This window comes from Barbus barbus, assembly GCF_936440315.1.
Source record: "Barbus barbus genome assembly, chromosome: 31".
Classification (NCBI taxonomy): domain Eukaryota; kingdom Metazoa; phylum Chordata; class Actinopteri; order Cypriniformes; family Cyprinidae; genus Barbus; species Barbus barbus.
In genome coordinates, this window is record NC_136759.1 from 14778395 (window position 1) to 14798305 (window position 19911).

The following is a 19911-nucleotide window of genomic DNA, read 5'->3' on the forward strand; positions in this document are numbered from 1 at the left end:
GCGGCCTCAACCCAGCATTTGGGTTGAAAAACCCCCAGCGCTTTTTAGAGTGTAGAGCACCAGTTTTTACTGTATATGTATGCTATATCAATATCAATACATTTATATATGCATGTATGTATTTCATAAAAAGCTTTAGCAGTAATTGTCATTCACAGTTTCCATTCATGTTTATATTGTGTTGTTATCTAACGTGTTTGTTGAGCTCACCCAAGCTCTGAGATTTCAGCTGTGGTTAAGATGATTTTTTTTCTTTCAAGAACACATCGCATGTGACATCACAGATAGGGCCTTTTAAGCTCAGTTGTTCTGCTGACAGGTCGTTTTTTTGTTATTCTATTGTGATACAGGACATTTGACTTTCACAAGCACTCCGTTTTGCAGGCTGGATATTTGTGCAGGTAAGTCTGTCTACACACTTTAAGAGTCATTTCAAAGAGATATGAGATATCAAAGTAGCTGATTCATAAATTATGTGTAGATAAACATATAGGCACGTGATTAATTTCTAATACTAATGAAAAATGAGCAAATATGGTGGCTGAGAATGGATCTACTGCTAAAAAAGCATGCTTTCATTCTGTCTCGTAACTCATTGCCAGTTGTTTAAAGTGAAAGTGAGAATATTTGAATATACACATATGCCCGGTTTCACATTGTGTCACAATCTAACTTCTAGGTTTCTAGGTTCCTGCAGATCATATCATTAAAAATGTTGTGGCTTTTGTCAATGGTTTTGGCTCTCATCGCAGTGGTTGATGCCTGTCCGAAACCCTGCAAATGTGAAGATTATGACATTATCATTTGTTCGAACCAGAGACTTCTGGAGCTCCCTCATCTGCCTCAGAGTACCAAGCAATTATATGCTACACATAATATGATTAAAGCTCTCCCAGATGAAGGTTTGGAAGGATTGTTGATTATCGATCTCACCAAGAATGTCTTTAAATTGTCACTCGCTAGCAACTGGCAGAACATGAGCAATCTTACAAAGCTATTTTTGAGTGGAAATGGACTGAGCATATTAACACCAAGCCAGTTTCAGGGGCTGTTGAACCTCAAAATGTTGGATCTCAGTGACAACCACATTTCAACACTTCCTCAGAAGTTCCTTTATGGTCTGATCAAGCTTCAGATCCTTAATCTGAATATGAACAAGATATTGAGTTTATCCTACGGGCTCCTGGATGGAGCTCCTGCCCTTAAGGTCCTCCAATTGAGAAATAACATGATCAAGATGGTCGAGGTAGGTGTGTTTGAAAACTGCACACATCTAGATCAAATTTATCTGTCAATGAACAACCTAAAAAGTGTATGTAATGGGAGTTTTAAGGGTGCCATAGGGCTAAATCACCTTGATCTTAGTCGAAATGGACTAGTTGCCGTACCTACTGGTGTTCTTCAGGACACTCTGAACCTTACTAGCCTCTATCTTCAAAGAAATACCATAACTTCAGTTCCTGAGGATATTTTCTCTGAGATTCCCATGCTGAAGCATTTGGATCTGAGTCATAATACTCTTGTTTCCATATCCGATGGTTCGCTGAGAGGTCTTTCCCAGCTGGACGCATTGGATCTGAGTTTCAATCAGTTGCAGATGCTAACGTCACATGTGTTTCAAGACTTGGGAAAGCTTAAGAGCCTTAATTTGTATCACAACGATCTGATGTTGCTTCATAACGGCTTGTTCAATAACTTAAGCAGGGTAACAGAACTTCAGCTCGACAGCAATAATATTTTTGTAATTCCACCAGACCTCTTTCACCCACTTTCAGCTTTGGAAGATCTACAACTGGACAACAATCACATTTCGGAGCTCAATTCAAACACATTTACGAAGCTGAGGAAACTTAAGCATCTCGATCTTTCCAACAATGACCTTGTGAAGATTCCCATGCACCTCTTCAAAAGGACACGTCATCTGAGGGATCTTAACCTGGAGAACAATCATATCCGCTACATTCCAAAATTGTCCTTTAAACACTTAGTCAAACTGCAGACTCTGAAACTCAGCAACAACCACCTGTCAAGACCCTTTGAAGATCTACTGACTACTCTTAATCATTTACGGGAGTTATTGCTGAATGAAAACCAGATAGAAACTATCCCTATTGGATTTTTCACAGGTCTTACAAAACTGAGGTTTCTGGATTTGTCCAACAATAAACTGCGTTCCATCTCCTCTGATGCCTTCAAAGATCTGTCTGCATTGAAAAAGCTGGATCTGAGATTCAACGCCCTTGATAAACTTCCAGATGACATCTTCACATCTTTGATAAATCTCAAAAGGCTCCACCTGGAAACCAACCAGCTCACACACTTGCCCACCAAAGTGTTTTCTGCTCTATCCAGATTGGAAGAGCTCCATTTGGACAGAAACCAGATCCAGCACATTCATCCAAAACAGTTTGAAGGCTTAGTGATGTTACGTGAACTTGATATAAAATTTAATCAACTGCGCTATATGGACAAAGGGACTCTGATGCCTCTAGCAAATCTAACACGTATCTATCTTAATGGGAATCCATGGGATTGCTCTTGTGTGTTCATTCTCTAAGTCGGTGGTTTAACAGTAATACTCACTTAGTAAAAACTACACCCATGTGCTCCTCTGGTCAAAATCTTTATTTTCCAGCTCTTTTCCCATATTCATTATCACCACATTGTGCAAGTTCTGCATGTATCTCTTTTAACAAAGAGAAATTAATGGTTCTCATTGCTTTCACTCTGGGTTTTCTTTTAATTTAAAATCTAGCTATCTGTGCTGTGCTAAACTCTGAGATCTGTGTGGTTAAAGTGTTGAGACATGAAACCAGCACTTCTTGTGTGCAAATGATTTATGCTTTTGACCTCTGAAATGCATGCAACTGTTGGCATCAGAGGAGCAATATACATGATGATATTCCATAAAACACTGAAATATGATTTATCTGAGATTTAATGTTTATAAACTGCTATGCCAAATACTTACAGCCTCTTTACTTGTGTGACAGTATTATGCATTTAAAAAAAAGGCCACATCCTGACGCTGCTAGAGGGAATTTCCACTTACTCGTCTGAGTTTTTCTATTTTATCTAAGCAAACTGTGGTTAATTTTCTGCAAAACTAGGTTTGATCACATTTTCTGTGTACTTCATTTTATTGGCCTAGCCTGTCAATAATGACTGGAAACTCACAAAAAGGACATATATATACACATGTATACACAGTATCTCACAGAAGTGAGTACACCCCTCACAATTTTTGTAAATATTTTATTATATCTTTTCATGTGACAACACTGAAGAAATGACACTTTGCTACAACGTAAAGTAGTGAGTGTACAGCTTGTATAACAATGTCAATTTGCTGTCCCCTCAAAATAACGCAACACAGAGTCATTAATGTCTAAACCGCTGGCCACAAAAGTGAGTACAAATCACTTTTGTGAAAGTTGCTAAAGGTTTTAACCTAAGGTTTGTCCAAATTGGGCCCAAAGTGTCAATATTTTGTGTGACCACCATTATTTTTCAGCACTGCCTTAATCCTCTTGGGCATGGAGTTCACCAGAGCTTCACAGGTTGCCACTGGATTCCTCTTCCACTCCTCCATGACGATTTGATGCAGCCAATTTGATGCAGTGTGCGGTGTATGGTCTGCACACTGACAGGCTGACCCCCCACCCCTTCAACCTCTGCAGCAATAGCAATGCTGGCATCACTCATATGGGGAAAGTGGTGTGTGGCTAAGTATGGTGACCCATACTCGGAATTTGTTCTCTGCATTTAACTCATCCAAGTGTACACGCAGTAGTGAACATACACCCGGAGCAGTTGGGTGTTCGGTGCCTTGCTCAAGGGTCTCACCTCAGTCGAGAGGGTGGAGAGGGTATTTGTTATTCACTCTCCCCACCTACAATCCCTGCCAGACCTGAGACTCGAACCCACAGCCTTTGGGTTACAAGTCCAACTCTCTATCCATTAGGCCACAACTGCCCCATATGTCTATTTCCCAAACACCACCTCTGGATATGACGCTGAGCACGTGCACTCAACGCCTGTTCTGAGTGGAACCTGTCCTGTTAAACCGCTGTATGGTCTTGGCCACCGTGCTGCAGCTCAGTTTCAGGATCTTGGCAATCTTCTTATAGACTACGCCATCTTTATGTAGAGCAATAATTCATTTTTTCAGATTCTCAAAGAGTTCTTTGCCATGAGGTGCCATGTTGAACTTCCAGTGACCGGTATGAGAGAGTGAGAGCGATAACACCAAATTTAACACACCTACTCCCCATTCACACCTGAGACCTTGTAACACTAACAAGTCACATGACACCTGGGAGAGAAAATGGCTAATTGGGCCCAATTTGAACATTTTCACTTGGGTGTAGCCCTACTCACTTTTGTGGCCAGCGGTTTAGACATTAATGGCTGTGTGTTGAGTTATTTTGAGGGGACAGCAAATTTACACTGTTATACAAGCTGTACACTCACTACTTTACATTGTAGCAAAGTGTCATTTCTTCAGTGTTGTCACATGAAAATATATATTTACAAAAATGTGAGGGGTGTACTTACTTCTGTGAGATACTGTATATATATATATATATAAATCCTGATTAAATTAAGATTAAAGTGCCCCTATTATGGGTAAGGTTCATATTTGGGTTTTGGGAAGTCCCCAATAACAGCTTGACTTGCATGCAAGGTGAAAAAACACTTTCATTGTTTTGTCATCCGCATTCATTTTTACCTTACTTGCTCAAGGACTCCCATACGATTCATTTTTCCAAACCCCTCCTTTGCGTGATGTTAATCTGCGGTACTTGGTCCAATTGGTCTCATTTTCATTTCATTTTGCCGGTAATGCCTGATAAAGCAGCGTTTGTGAGCGCAGTGCTACTTTGTGTACACCAGGGGTAGGCAACGTCACCAATGTCCTGCACAGTTTAGCTCCAACCCTGAAAAAAAAACTCACCTGGTTTTTGTTGTCTCTAAAGTTATAAATGCAGAAGATTTTCAATTAATATGGTAACTAAAGCTGATGATACACAGGGCAACTTTTTTTTGAGCATTGTTGGTTGGGCACTTCCCCACTGAGAATGCGTAATAAATTTATATCTGGATACTTTAGATCGGTCATAGGGCCTTGTGTTTCACCTGGTTGTCTGTTAACAGCAATATTAACCAATGCCCATCAACACTGCTCAAAAGGTTGCCCTATGTATCATCAACCTAAGAATAGAATAGGGTGAAGTGATTAAACATCTAGGAAATGAGTGTAGACAAATGCAGAATATCCACTACAAATAATGTTTTGACTGTTGTGGCACCAGCACAGTATTAGTAATACTGTATTGCCTTGACTAATATTCCAAGTATGTAAATTCATAACAAATGGGGTCAAATCAACAAAGTACTATTACAGACCATGTAACGAACTAGAACCTAGACAAATGATGTAGGATATATATAAATGATCATGATCCCTTTAATCAAAATATAACATTATATGCATGCATGTTGCTCACAGTTCTTAAAGGGATACTCCACTCAAAATGACAAAAGCGTGTATTGAAGCTCACACGAGAAACAATGTGGAATCACACAAGACCGTGACTTCTCGCAAGAGTTTCACAATGTGCTAACTTTTACGTGAACTCATGAACGCGAATGTGATAATTGGCTGGAAGTGATGCCTTATAGTATTTTTCTCACACAAATTTATGGTTTTGTTTTATAAGACATTTGAACAACTGGGGTCATATGATTACTGTCACATTCATTTTGTGTGATTTTTGAAATGTCAACTTTAAAGGTGTACTTACACTTACATTGCATGGAATGCCAGAGATGGATTATTTTTCTAAAAAGCTGTTTGTGTTCCACAGAAAAAAAAAGTCATACACATCTGGGACATCAGGAGAGTGAGCAAATGATGACAGAATTTTCATATTTGGGTACGCTATCCCGTTAAGATTGTCCTCAAAGTGAACTGAAAAATTCCCAATGAATAAACTGTGTTATAATTGGATGTTCTGATTTTATCAGAACAAGATCACAATCCACAATCGTATACAGTTCTTTTTCATTTTGGTTTTTGTGTGCAGTAAAATCAAACTAATTATAAAAAGACAGCCCTACAAGGTAACAAAAGAAGAAAAAAAGTCAGCCCATTTAAATAGACATTAAAAGACTAGAATCACTAGATAATATGTTGACTTTGATTTATTTGTCAAAGTATTTACAGATTACTTAACATAAATTTAAAGATCAACAGTACAATAAACATATTTAAAGGATCTTTTACATTAAAATATTTATATCTTAAAGAAATCAGCATATGGAAATGAAGACACACATAACCCTGTCTGGTCTATTTGGAACAGTTAAACAGTTAAACTAAGGGATAGTTCACCCAAAAATGTCAATTCTGCCATCATTTACTCGTTTACTTATTTTTTGTTGGAACACAAAAGAAGATATTTTTAGAAATGCCTTTTTTGTCAATACAATAAAATTCAGTAGACTCCAAAGGTGTTTGCATTACCACATCAAGAGCAAATGATGACAGAATTTTCTTTTTCAGGTGAACGATCCCTTTAAATTTATACACATTTATGGCACCTCAGATTTCTGAGATAAGCAAAACTCTTCCCACACTTGTCACACACATACTGCTTCTCTCCTGTATGTATATGCATGTGAGCTTTGAGTGAATTCGACTGGTTAAATTCCCGCCCGCATTCGGTGCATTTGAATGGCTTTTCTCCGGTGTGTATGCGCTGATGTCGACGGAGATTTCCCAAGGTTGAAAAACCTTTCCCGCATGCGTCACAACTAAAAGGTTTTTCACCGCTATGTGAGGTCTGGTGAGCCTTAAGGCAGTTCTGCTGCCGAAATGTCTTCCCGCACACCGAACAAATAAAGGGCTTTTCTCCCGTATGAACCCTTTCGTGAGTTTTCACACCGGCCACACTCTGAAAGCCCTTTCCACACAAACAACAGCTGTGTTTGTTAGTCACAGTGTGTTTGTGCTGGTGAGATTTCAAGATGTTGATGGAACTGAGTGTCTCGCTGCACACTGTACAATTGACTGGCAACTCTCTCTCATGAATCGGCAGATGCATTTTTAGGGTGTTTATGCAACCCATGACTATCCCGCATACACAACAGTGGTGTCCGTTTTGTTCCGCGTACTTTCCCTCATGCAGCCGAAGCAGAAACTTCTGGACAAAGCCCTGATTGCACATTTTGCATTTGTGTGGTTTCTCGCCGGTGTGAGTTAGATGGTGTGCCTTCAGTGAATCGAGCTGGTTGAAACTTCGGCCGCACATCTGGCAGGTGAACGGCTTCTCGCCTGTATGGATTCTCTTGTGGCGAAGTAGATTGTTACGAAAGTTGAAGCTCTTCTCACATATGTCACATTTATGCAGCTTTTCTCCCGAATGCACGATCAGATGCTTCCTGAGACAGTAAGCTTGATGAAAAGACTTCCCACAAACTTGACACGCAAAAGTCTTGTCTACGTTATGAATCCTCTGGTGACCCTTCAGCTGTTTGTGTTTGGTGAAAGTCTTGCCGCATTGATTGCAAACATAAGGGCTCTTGTCAGTATGAAGCTGGTAGTGTACATCTAAACTGCCTTTACTTCCAAAACGCCGATGACACCGCAAGCAACTAAAGGGTTTCTCTGCCGCCACATGAACGACCTGATGAGCTCTCAACAGAACAATCGAGTCAAATTTTCTTTTACATTGTTTACAGCTGAGTGTTTTACCTTTCTTCTGACGGCTCACCCGCACACCTCTGCTTTTTGACACACTCAAGCTTCTAGATGCTCTTGCATCCTCCTGAGTCACAGAGGAGTTTTTAGTATTTTGCAGTCCCAAGCAGCTGATGTCCTCAGCATCATTGTCCTGCAACACCACAAACTGAGGATGGTTGCTGTTTTCTGAACAGTCCGCTGACTTTTCTGCTCTAATGATTGCCGTCTTCTGTGTTTTAGTGGGCTTTTCAAAACAGAAAAAGAGAACAATTTAGGTCAACACGAAAGGAATGTATTACTGCGGTATACACTAAAATTCAAATGTTTTGGGTTAGTAAAATGTTCTGTAATATTTTGTAGTACAGTTTTTGTAATAATTTTGAAATATTATTACACTTTTTTTTGTTTGAATGTATTTTTAAATTATTTATTTAAAAAAAAAAGAATTTTCATTACTAGTCATTACTTAGTGTCACATGTTCCTTCAGAAATCATTCTAATATGCTGATTTGGTACTCAATAAGTCATTTTTGTCTTGCTATTAATGTTAAAAAAAAGTCTCTCAAAAAAACTTTTTTGTGGAAACTGTGATAATTTTTTCTTCATCTTCTCCTGAAGGATTTTAAGTGTTTATAACTTTGAACCAAACCAACAATTTCTGAGATGAATTAGACACTTTGAGTGTAATTAATGCATAGTGCAGGAAAACGATTAATCGCATCCAAAATAAAAGTTTTTGTTTACATAATATATGTGCGCTGTGTATATTTATTATGTATATATAAATACACATACATGCATGTATATATTTCAGAAAAATATGTTGTTTATATATTAAATATATTTATTTATCATGTAAATTATATGGATATAAATACAGACATGTAAATACATGTAAATATTTTCAAAATATATATTGTATGTGTGTGTATTTATATATACATAACAAATATACACAGAACACACAAATATATTAAGCAAACAAAAACTTTTATTTTGGATGCGATTAATCGCAATTAATCGTTTGACAGCACTAATTTATAATAAATTTATAAATAATTTAAATAATTTCAGAGTGTAGTGGGAATGATTTTCTGACCGCTCTTTAGAATTTGGGTAGTTGGGTGATTCTTCACTGAAAATTGATCAATTAGACATGGCAAAAAAGTGATTTTTACTTTCAGAACCGAACGGTTGCGCACTATTATGTTTGAATGACTTACTGTTTTCACATGGTCAGTGTCTATGATCTCCTCCTGTCCCCAGCTCACAACAATGGCGATTTTCTCCGCAGAGACTGCAATGGCACAGCAGATCATAAATCTTGAAGATTTGCTCTGAGAAGCACAGTGGTGTGGATGAAGCATAAGCATTGAATCTCACCTAGAGTAAGCTGGTCAGTGGACTGACGTCTTTGAAGACCACTGTCAGTTAGATTAGTCTCTCCTTGTACAGTCTTGTGCCGTTTCTCAGCTTGCTTCAGTCTTGTTTTCATATCATCCTGTGCACTTGGAATCATTTCTTTGTGCAGACGTGCAGAGAAAAGCTGGCATATTTTCTCCACAGCTTCCTTTGCATTACGTTCTAACACAGAGTTCAACTGTGTCTGAAATATAGGAACAAATCAATTATATTAGCCTACATTAAGCTGCCATTTAGTAAGGATTAGCTACAGGACCTGACAGGATAATTTTTTCTTACAGTAACTTTGATAACAGGATTGTTACCCAATATCTGAGCTATACAAATGCAGTCAATTTGTAAACAAACTGAGAAACCGGTATGGAATTATTTACTCTAAATTAAGTTATTTGGGTATCACCATTTTAAGGAATGCTAATTTTTTTTAACAAGGTTACAAAATGCTAAATATTACGCTTAAATTATAATTTTATCTGTGACTGTGCCCCAGACATAATTGTATTAGGTTATTTACTAAAAACATTTAATCATATATTAATCAAGTCATGCAGGTTATGAAGTATAGCTTAAAGACAAACGCAGCAAGCAAGAAAAACGGTAATTTCGTGCACTTTTAGTAACTTATACTTACTGTAAAGTCCAGGGTGACAGACTTGTCTGCTGTACCGTTAGTTTGTGGAGGTATGGCTGATGAGTCCATGACTTTCGCCATTTCATTTACTGTTGTCTTTACGAGTGTCTCCAGAACAGAGACAACCTCAGACTCCAGCAACGACATTATTCTTCTGTTTCTGGTGACAGAAATCATAACATTTTCAATCAAGCTATTCCAGTGCTCGTTATGTTCTCTTGTATTGGGTAGAGAAGCATTTGTGCTCACTGCTGCCCCTCACTGGACTGGAGTTTATTTGCTACGTTTGACAAAACGTATTATTGATATATTTTTCATATTCATTTATATGGTACATTCGTTATTCTTTATGATTCTTTTTATTGTTAATATTCATTATATTCATAATACTGTCTTATACAGCCTACTCTTTTTTTATTTTATTTATTTTAAAAAAGCTGAATTTTCCTTCACATAGTCACATTATGAGTATCATCTGTAAATGTTACAATTTATAATGACTTCTTTATAATAAACTCTCGTCCTTGCATCACATATATAATTGTATACTTAATTATATAAATATATATAAATATATTGTGTAAATATATAGCCTACATTAATTTATAATGTATATACTATATATATATATATATATAGTAATAAAAGAATATTAATAAGTAGACTCAAATATCCTACAGTGGGGAAAAAAATGATTCAGTCTATGATTTTAATGGTAGGTTTATTTGAACTGTGAGAGACAGAATAACAACAACGCATTTAAAAAAAAAAAAATTATAAATTGATTTGAATTTTAATGAGTCAAATAAGTATTTGATCCCCTATCAATCAGCAAGATTTCTGGCTCCCAGGTGTCTTTTATACAGGTAAGGAGCTGAGATTAGGGGCACTCTCTTAAAGGGAGGGCTCCTAATTTCAGCTTGTTGCCTGTATAAAATACAACCTGTCCACAGAAGCAATCAATCAATCAGATTCCAAACTCATCATGGTCAAGACCAAAGAGCTGTCCTAGGATGTCAGGGACAAGATTGTAGACCTACACAAGGCTGGAATGGGCTACAAGACCATCGCCAAGCAGCTTAGCGAGAAGGTGACAACAGTTGGTGCGATTTATTCGCAAATGGAATAAACACAAAATAACTGTCAATCTCCCTCGGTCTGGGGCTCCATGCAAGATCTCACCTCGTGGAGTTTCAATGATCATGATAACGGTGGGGAATCACCCCAGAACTACACAAAAGGATCTTGTCAATGATCTCAAGGCAGCTGGGACCATAGTCACCAAGAAAACAATTAGTAACACACTATGCTGTGAAGGAAAGCACATGTACAGGCCCGTCTGAAGTTTGCCAATGAACATCTGAATGATTCAGAGGAGAACTGGGTGAAAGTGTTGTGGTCAGATGAGACAAAAATCAAGCTCTTTGGTATCAACTCAACTCGCTGTGTTTGGAGGAGGAATGCTGCCTATAAGCCCAAGAACACCATGTGTGAGATGCAACCTGTTGGCTAACTACAAGAAAGGTCTGACCTCTATGATTGCCAACAAGGGTTTTTCCACCAAGGACTAAGTCATGTTTTATGAAGGGGTCAAATACTTATTTCACTCATTAAAATGCAAATCAATTTATAACTTTTTTTGAAATGTGTTTTTCTGGATTTTTTGTTGTTATTATGTCTCTCACTGTTCAAATAAACCTACCGTTAAAATTACAGACTGATCATTTCTTTGTCAGTGATCAAATAATTTTTCCCCACTGTAAGTGGAGCCATTGGTATTATGTTTATTATAAGACATGATTTGATTTATACAATGGTTTTTAGTGTGATATCCTTCATTTAAAGAACACATACACAAAAACAATTCATATGTAATGTTCAACTATTTCCTTGCAAAACTACAAGGAAAACATTTGATTTATTTTTATAAATAAATACAGTCAAGCATTTCTTGTAACTTTCATAAAATGATTTACAATCCTACATGTAATCCAAGGACCTGTAGGCAGACATAAGTTCAGCAGTCTGAAATCTCTCAAAGTGGAGCGCATTTGTGATCTTTGTAGTTTCTCTGATAGGCAAAACTTTTCCAACACTTAGTGCACGTGTATGGCTTTTTACCAGTGTGAATGTGCATGTGCGCCTTCAAATTGTTGGGCTGTGTGAAACTCTTCAAACAAATGTCACAGGTAAATGGCTTTTCCCCTGTGTGCACAAGCCTGTGTCTTTTCAAATTGGCCGATAAATGAAACGCCTTCCCACACGTTTCACACTTATGTGGTTTTTCACCAGTATGAGTGCGTATATGCATCTTCAGAGAGCTCGACAGCTTGAATCGTTTCCCACACAACACGCATTTGTGAGGTCTTTCTCCTGAATGCAGAAACATATGCGTTTTATACGAAGCCCTCAGAGAAAAGTCCTTACCACAAATCTCGCACTTGAAAGGTTTCTCTCCCGTGTGAAGCTGCTCGTGCATCCGGAGGGAATGCACGCTGCTGTACCTTCTGTCGCATAACGTGCACGTATAAGGTTTGCTGTTGTCTGAATGCAGCTGTAAGTGAGCTTTTAATGCGTAGGCAGAGCTCAAGAACTTCCCACACACATCGCAGCGCTGAGCGTTACTTTTTTCGCCTGGGTTTCCCATCTGATTATGTGTAAGAATGTGGTTCCTCAGAATGTAATTATACTGGAACGTTTTCCCGCACATTTCACACATAAATCGTTTTTCTCCGTGAACTCGCATGTGGCCTTTTAGAGTGCTTCTCTGATTGAATCTTCTGCCGCACACCTCGCAGACGTACGGCTTGTCGCCGGTGTGGATGAGAAGGTGGCGTTTTAGAGTCCCGGAAAGCGCGAAGCTTTTCCCACAGATGTCGCATGTATGCGGCCTCTCGCCCGTGTGCACGCGGAGGTGGTGTTTCAAAAGTTTATGGTATTTGAAGCTCTTATTGCAGAAGCTGCACTTTATCGGCCTGTCGTTTGAATGAATTCTCTTGTGGTAGTTCAATGTGCCAATCAGGGAGAAACACTTTCCACAGGTGTCGCATCTGTATGGTTTTTCGCCCGTGTGCACCCTCTGGTGCATGTATAAACTTCTTTTGATTGTGAATCCTTGTCCGCATATTTCACAGGTAAATGGTTTGACTTCGGCATGGACCAGTTTGTGTGCTGCGAGATCTCTGAAGCTCTTTCCGCAAGTGTCGCAGGGAAATTTCTTCTTTTCAAATTTTTGCGAGTGTTTGCGAAGGTGAGTCTCTAGCGCTCTCAGCAGTGTGAATTTCTTTCCGCACTTTTCACAACTGTGCGGCCTCACGATTGAATGCACACGTTTGTGCTGCACAAGAGAAAACATCTTTGGAAAGGTCTTTCCACACTGCTCGCATTCAAAAGACTCTTTTGATCGTGGAACTTCAGGTTGATCGGTTGATGTCAGCAATACGCCTTCCTGATCTTCAGACCAGCCCCTGTCATCAGCTGTTGGAGAAAAAAAAAAACTTCAGGGTCAATCAACATTAATCACAGTCTATTCATATATTCAGAGTTTAGAAAAAGTCATGCTGCTGACCCAGGTGAAAAAAGTATACTTGAATGCACAAAAAAATAATATTAATACCAGCAAGTGCATTTGTAGTACATATTTTTGTACTACAAATGAATTTATACACTATAAATTCACTAATTAATAGTATTTTTCTACTTAAGCAGTACTTCAGTGCAACTGCAAAAGTATACTAAATACCACTGAGATTTAAATAGATTTTTAGCGCATTGAAAAAAAAGTATATTACTGCAAAAATATACAGGACTTTTATTAGTGTATTTCTTAAAAGTGTGCTTTGAATGATTTAAAAATTAGTTCAATGTTAGTACACTTTTATATAGTTATTCTAAGTTTAAATTAAATTGATTTCATTTCAAATATATTGGTAATGTAATAGTTATAAGTACATTTTCCCAACTGTGCTACTTAAGTACACCTAATATAAATAGACTAATTAGCACTAACACTTAAATTGATTTTAAGTGTAGTCAGATAAAGTACCAGAAGTGTTTTATAATTGCATTGCTTTAAAGTGTGCAACAATTGCTTTGTTAGTATAAGCAATATTTTAATATTATTTATATGCATTCATTCATATACATATTACTAAATTATTAATAGCCTTTATTTTTATATTTTCAGTTTTCATTTGAATTTTAGTCATTTTATTATGTGCTTTTGTTATTAATAGTAGTTTGTTTGTTTGATTTTTATTTAGTTTTAATTTATTATATTTCAGTTTTTGTAATATTAGTGCTTCAACTTGAACTTATTTTATTTCTAATAGTTACCATTCATTTTTGTTAAAGTTTTATTAAGCAATTTATCTAACATTTATATTTAATTTTATTTCAGCTGTCAGTTATCAAAAAATGATTTTAATAGCTTTAGTTAACAATAACAACACTGACATGTATAGTAATGCATGTCTTGGTAATATATAACAAATACCAGTCATAATGATTTAGATGTCCTATTGTATGTATGTATGTATGTATATATATATATATATATATATATATATATATATATATATATATATATATATATATATATATATATATATATATATATATAGATAATAGCCAGAGATAAGCATCAAAAATTGGCAATTGGCTATTAAGAGGATTTAGCATTTCCAATTAATGTAGGCCTGTTACATTCTTCTTATTATTAGGCCTATTATTATTATTTTTTTCATATCAAAAGTAACAACGCACAAAGCTTAGCCTATTGCCTACTGTGCATTCATCAAATGAAAACAGCATCGATTGGGAGTTAAGAAACAATATTGGTTCATAAAAATAAGAATCTATTAATACAGAGAAAGTTTTTTTTTTTTTTTTTTTACCCAGCACTAGGATATTTTGTTGTTTTTAGTGTCCTCCGCTGTCACTGAGGTGTTGAACTGAACATGACATGTGACGCAGTCTGTGTTCATCTGTTGTCTTCATAAATAAATGCCTATATGCTCGTCCTTTAGGTTCATTATTAAAAAATTAAAACGTGAACAAAAATAAAAGCAATTAATTGGGTTATTATAATCAAAATATGAAAATTAAAATGATGGGTAATAATTGATTATGACGGAATTTTTACGACCTTGTCCGTCAAAATGATGGAAAAAAATTAAAGTCTAACGCAACCTCTGATATATCATATATAAATATATATATATATATATATATATATATATATATATATATATAAATAATTTGAGACAGTGAACCAAAAATTGTGCATGTAAACATCGCCACTGAATGTCTGTAAAAGGTAAAGAGGAGTTGAGACTCTTACCATCACTGATGAATAGTGTCTGGATGGTTTCTTCTGCTCTGTTATCCACCATAAGATATCTGCTTGCATTACTTTTCTGTGCAGACTATAATACGAATCACATGTAAGGGTTTCAACAAACATTTATAACACTGTAAGTTATAGATTATTATTAAGTTATAAATTCTTCTTTAAAACCGCATTGCATTATAACTCACTTCAGTGTTTGAAGGTTGCTGGTGAGACGTTGTTGCAGGATCCTTCAGAGGACTCACAGAGAGAGTTATAGCATCTCCTGTGAGAGAGGAACACAAAACAATAACCACCACAAATACTAAAATAAAAAAAATAAGTCTTCAGGCTTGCAACTCATGTGGAGGATCTATGTCAAGTAAGTTACCCTGAAACTCTTGGTTATGTGTTGCTCCACTGAGATCGCGTCCCATCTGAGATGAAGTCTTCCTCGGCTCCTCTCGACCATTCAAACATATTTGAGCTGGAACTGGTGCAACAGATGAACAGTATCTGAAGAGACTGCAAATCTTCTGCACCACTTCTTTGGCAAACCTCTCCATTATGGAATTAAGCTGCATTGATAAAAGAGTTGCTTTAATTAAGAACACAAATTAATACTATAACAATAATACAAGAACTTATCCAGGCTGTAAACAAAAGGAGGTTTCTTTCACTATTTCACCAAGCACGTTAAAATCACTTAAGAGACTTTCTCACCATCTGAATCTGAGCATCGTTTGGTTTGATGGAGAGACTGGATTCATGGGAGCTGCTTGTAAAAGCCTTTCGTATCTCGTGTTTAGCAGAGTCCGTCAGTAAAGACACGACCAGAGTGGTTTGACTCTGAAAAAGCTCAAACCGGGCCATAGTGACCACAGTTAAGAGAAATGCAGCAAAATCAACTCAACCTGTGTTTGACAGATTGCACGGACAGAGTGAGAAGAAAATAAACAAAACGTCGGACTCCCAGTAAAGTTGCACTAAACAGTAAGTACTTCCTCTTTGTGTTATTTTAAAATAAAAGTACCTGAATGCTCGACATTCGCCATAAAATTGCTTATGATTAACAAACAAAGCTTAAGGAGTTTAAAATTCAGTGCTAAATTGTTGAGGGCATTAGATGATTTGATCTTAAAATGGTTTCGCTAAGATCCCTATAGACCTCAAATATACTTCCGAAACAGATTTCCAAAATAAAAGTCGCTGAACGCTCTCATAGGAAGCAGACTCCAGCCTAAGTAATTACAAAATGAATAATACAATTCCTAATTACGTTTTAATTTGCATGCTCAGGGGAAATGATTTAACAAGTGTTGTGAGTTTATTTAAGAGAATCCAGATATCATTCTTAATAACGGAGTCGTGAAAGGATTTGATCATAAGCTTTTTTGTCATTTCTGATGCCTGGATAAGGATGTTCTTTTAACACTTTTAAAAATATATATTTTATATCTGATAAATTCACGAATTCTGTAAACAAGTTTGAATATTCATTGAAAAACAGTCGAAAAATCGATTCACAAGCTCTATACAAGAGCAGTACCTAGCTGATGAAATCATTTAAATCAGAGCACAACTAGAAACATTTAAATTCACTTTTCCTTATTTGACTCTTTTCAATTACTTTCTCAGGCATGGAAAACACAATTAACACATAAATTGCCTCATATTTCCAGATTTTCCATAACCATGCCAACATATCAACAATTTTTACTACATGAATGTATCATAATATAAATAATTTTTTATATAGGTGCATATTATGCAACATTAAAAACTGCAGCAGCGTGTTCAGCCTAATGTTTTATTTAAATGTCTTTAACATTTGTCTAGTAAATATTACAATATGAAAAATTCCTGCAGTTCCTTACTACCATGACATCTTTTTCAAACAGGTTTGCATTTGTGATCATTGTAATGTCTAAGATATACATAATTCTTCCCACACTTCTGGCACGTGTAGGGTTTCACTCCAGTATGGATTTGCATATGTGCTTTGAGATGGTGGAGTTCTGGAAACCCTTCCCCACAGACCTTACAGCTGAACGGCTTCTCCCCAGCATGGACACGCTTGTGTCGCTTTAAATTTCCATACAAGCGAAAACTCTTTCCACACGTCTCACATTTGTGAGTTTTTTCATCAGTATGAGTCTTCATATGCATTTTCAGAGAGCCAGACCACTTGAACGCTTTCGAGCATGCTATGCATTTATAAGGCCTATCTCCTGAATGGCACGACATATGTGTTTTAAAGGACTTTCTGAGAGCGAAGGCCTTACCGCAGATCTCACACTTAAACGGGGTCTCGCCTGTGTGAAGCTTCTCGTGTATGCGAAGATTATATATGTTGCTGTAGCTCTTCTCGCATAATGTGCATGTAAAAGGTTTGCTGTTGTCTGAATGCAGCTGCAGCTGAGTTTTGGAATTCAAAAATTGGTCTTCTTTTGAATTTCCAGTATGATTGTGTGATAAAATATGGTTCTGTAGCAAAAAATCATGTTGGAATGTTTTCCCACACATTTCACACTTAAGTTGTGTCTCTTGGTGCACCCGCATATGGACTTTTAAATTGCTTCTCTGGCGAAATCTTTTACCGCACACTTCACAGATGTACGGCTTTTCGCCGGTGTGAATGAGGATGTGACGTGACATCGCTTCATGATGCGCAAATGTTTTCCCACAGATTTTACACGTATATCGTCTCTCACCGGTGTGCACAGGAAGATGGCGTCTCAAATGACTCTTGATCCTGAAGCTCTTATTGCAGTGGCTGCATTTTATCGGCCTGTCATCTGAATGAAACTTCTTGTGGCAGTTTAGGGTGCCTATTAGAGAGAAACTTTTTCCACAGGTGTCACATGTGTACGGTTTTTCACCGGTGTGCACCCTTTGGTGCATGTATAAGCTGCCTTTGACTGTGAATCCCTGTCCACATATATCACAGGTAAACGGCCTGACTTCTGCATGGACCCGTTCGTGTGCTGAGAGATCTTTGAAACTCTTTCCGCAAGTAGCGCAGGGAAATTTCTTCTTCTCAAACTTCTGCGTATGTTTGCGGAAATGAGTCTCCAGCGCTCTTAATTGTGAGAACTTCTTCCCACATTTTTCACAACAGTGCTGCTTTATGACCGAATGCACACGTTTGTGTCGAAAAAGAGAAAACATCTTTGGAAAGGCCTTTCCACACTGCTCACATTCAAAAGACTCGTCCTCTTGTGGCTTTTCATGTCGCTCTGTTGACGTCTGTAACACGCTTTCCTGATCTTCAGAACAACCTGCTGAAAAACAACACAATAATACAAATTAGTGTTGAACATATAAGCTATTAATGATTCCTCATGACAGAAGTGCTTCAAAAGATCACACAAAATGCCTTTTGTTACTATATATTTCCTATTGAAACTAGAATATATTAAAGGGCTTTTTTCCTATTTTTTATTTTATTTTAAATACCAAAATGGAAATAAAAATTTGGTGCAAATATTACTTATTTGGCAAAAAAAGTAAGAATAAATGAAATTCTGATGTACTGTCATGTAAATCAATATCATACTTTTTTTTTATAAGTAAATGTAACATTTTAAGACTGTTTTAAGAATTCTAAATGCATGAATTAGGTGAACTTGTAGGGGAAAAACTAGCATATAAATGACATAAAAGCTAAAATAAGGAGTAAAAAAGCAGGGTGAAAAATCTTAGTGGGGAAATCTTAGTTTTCCACCCAACAACCAGCAGATGTACTTATTTATAAATGAATAACAAATTATAAGCGAGTTATAACAACTTTACCTTACCAGCACCGATGACTACAGTCTGAATGTCTTCTTCTGCTCTGTCCTCCACTAAAGGACATCTGTTTGCATGACTCTCCTGTGCAGGCTGTACTTCACATCACATGGAAATGTTTTACATGTAAACAAACAAATAGTACTTAAATTTTCAAATGAATAGTTCAGATGCAAAAGCCTCGAAGTGCCTAATTTAATCTAAAATGAGCATTTTTATCAGGTTCCTATGTTTAGGTTCAGTAATTTTTACTCTTATGGCAATGTATAGGTCCTTTTCTATGCAATTAAAGTGAAACAACTGAACATAAATATAGGAGCCTGATACAAATGCTCATTTTAGAAGAAAATTTCAGATGGCACTTAGAGGCTTTTGCATCTGAACTCTTCAAATGCATATTATATACCATACCAGCACTTCATACTGTACTACCAATTTGCTATCAAGGAATATAAGCATATTGTTGTCAATATTTTAATAGGAAAAAAAATCTATCTTGTTTTTAAAATGACAGAGGAGGCAGGATACAAGCTAGCCACCTGCAACCATTCAAGTTACAAACAATTTTAATAACACAAACTCTTACCTGAGTCTGAGTGTCGTTTTGTTTCATGTTGAGATGCGGTTCAACAGAGCTGCATGTCTTTGGTGTATCTGGCATTAATAAGATCAATAGAGCAGTTTGACTCTGAAAAAGCCCATACCTGGACATAGTGACCAGTGCAGAAATGAGAAACTATGCTCCAATATTATTTCAAAATAATATTTCAGCAAAATTTAGAAGAAAAACCTTCTGCATTGGCAGTCCAGGTTGGACCAGTTTGAATACATGCAGTCAAATGATCCTAATAGATCGTGAATAACAAATCCTCAACATGAAGCCAAATCATTATATTGTAATTATACGTCAGGTATGCAAACTAACTGGAAAAGTTGCACTCTGCCCTAAACACTTCCTCTTTAGTTCATAACCATTTCAAAATAAAAGTA

The 19911-nt window shown here is 36.8% G+C and overlaps 3 protein-coding genes across 4 annotated transcripts; 1 reads left to right on the forward strand and 2 right to left on the reverse strand.

Annotated features, from left to right (window-relative positions):
* Positions 1 to 296: 296 nt before the first annotated feature.
* Positions 297 to 2961, forward strand: LOC306851213 (uncharacterized protein). The gene is made up of 2 exons (XM_079387369.1): positions 297 to 401; positions 680 to 2961. Exon 2 carries the CDS (start codon positions 713 to 715, stop codon positions 2555 to 2557), a length of 1845 nt encoding a protein of 614 aa, XP_079243495.1. The 5' UTR covers positions 297 to 401; positions 680 to 712; the 3' UTR covers positions 2558 to 2961.
* Positions 2962 to 5457: 2496 nt separating this feature from the next.
* LOC306851692 (uncharacterized protein) lies at positions 5458 to 10028 on the reverse strand. Its single transcript, XM_079388126.1, has 4 exons — positions 9801 to 10028; positions 9131 to 9353; positions 8971 to 9044; positions 5458 to 7991 (listed from the first exon to the last, which is right to left on the reverse strand). Exons 1-4 carry the CDS (start codon positions 9975 to 9977, stop codon positions 6588 to 6590), a joined length of 1878 nt encoding a protein of 625 aa, XP_079244252.1. The 5' UTR covers positions 9978 to 10028; the 3' UTR covers positions 5458 to 6587.
* A 1537-nt stretch (positions 10029 to 11565) lies between these two features.
* On the reverse strand, positions 11566 to 19836 carry LOC306851089 (uncharacterized protein). Of its 2 annotated transcripts, XM_079387152.1 has the most exons (7): positions 19508 to 19836; positions 18930 to 19014; positions 18330 to 18413; positions 15521 to 15707; positions 15339 to 15415; positions 15142 to 15226; positions 11569 to 13277 (listed from the first exon to the last, which is right to left on the reverse strand). In XM_079387152.1, exons 3-7 carry the CDS (start codon positions 18360 to 18362, stop codon positions 11836 to 11838), a joined length of 1824 nt encoding a protein of 607 aa, XP_079243278.1. In that variant the 5' UTR covers positions 18363 to 18413; positions 18930 to 19014; positions 19508 to 19836; the 3' UTR covers positions 11569 to 11835. The 2 variants fall into 2 exon arrangements, with proteins under 2 accessions (XP_079243277.1, XP_079243278.1); XM_079387151.1 differs by lacking the exons at positions 18330 to 18413; positions 18930 to 19014; positions 19508 to 19836 and adding an exon at positions 15853 to 16117 and having other exon boundaries at positions 11566 to 13277.
* Positions 19837 to 19911: the final 75 nt, after the last annotated feature.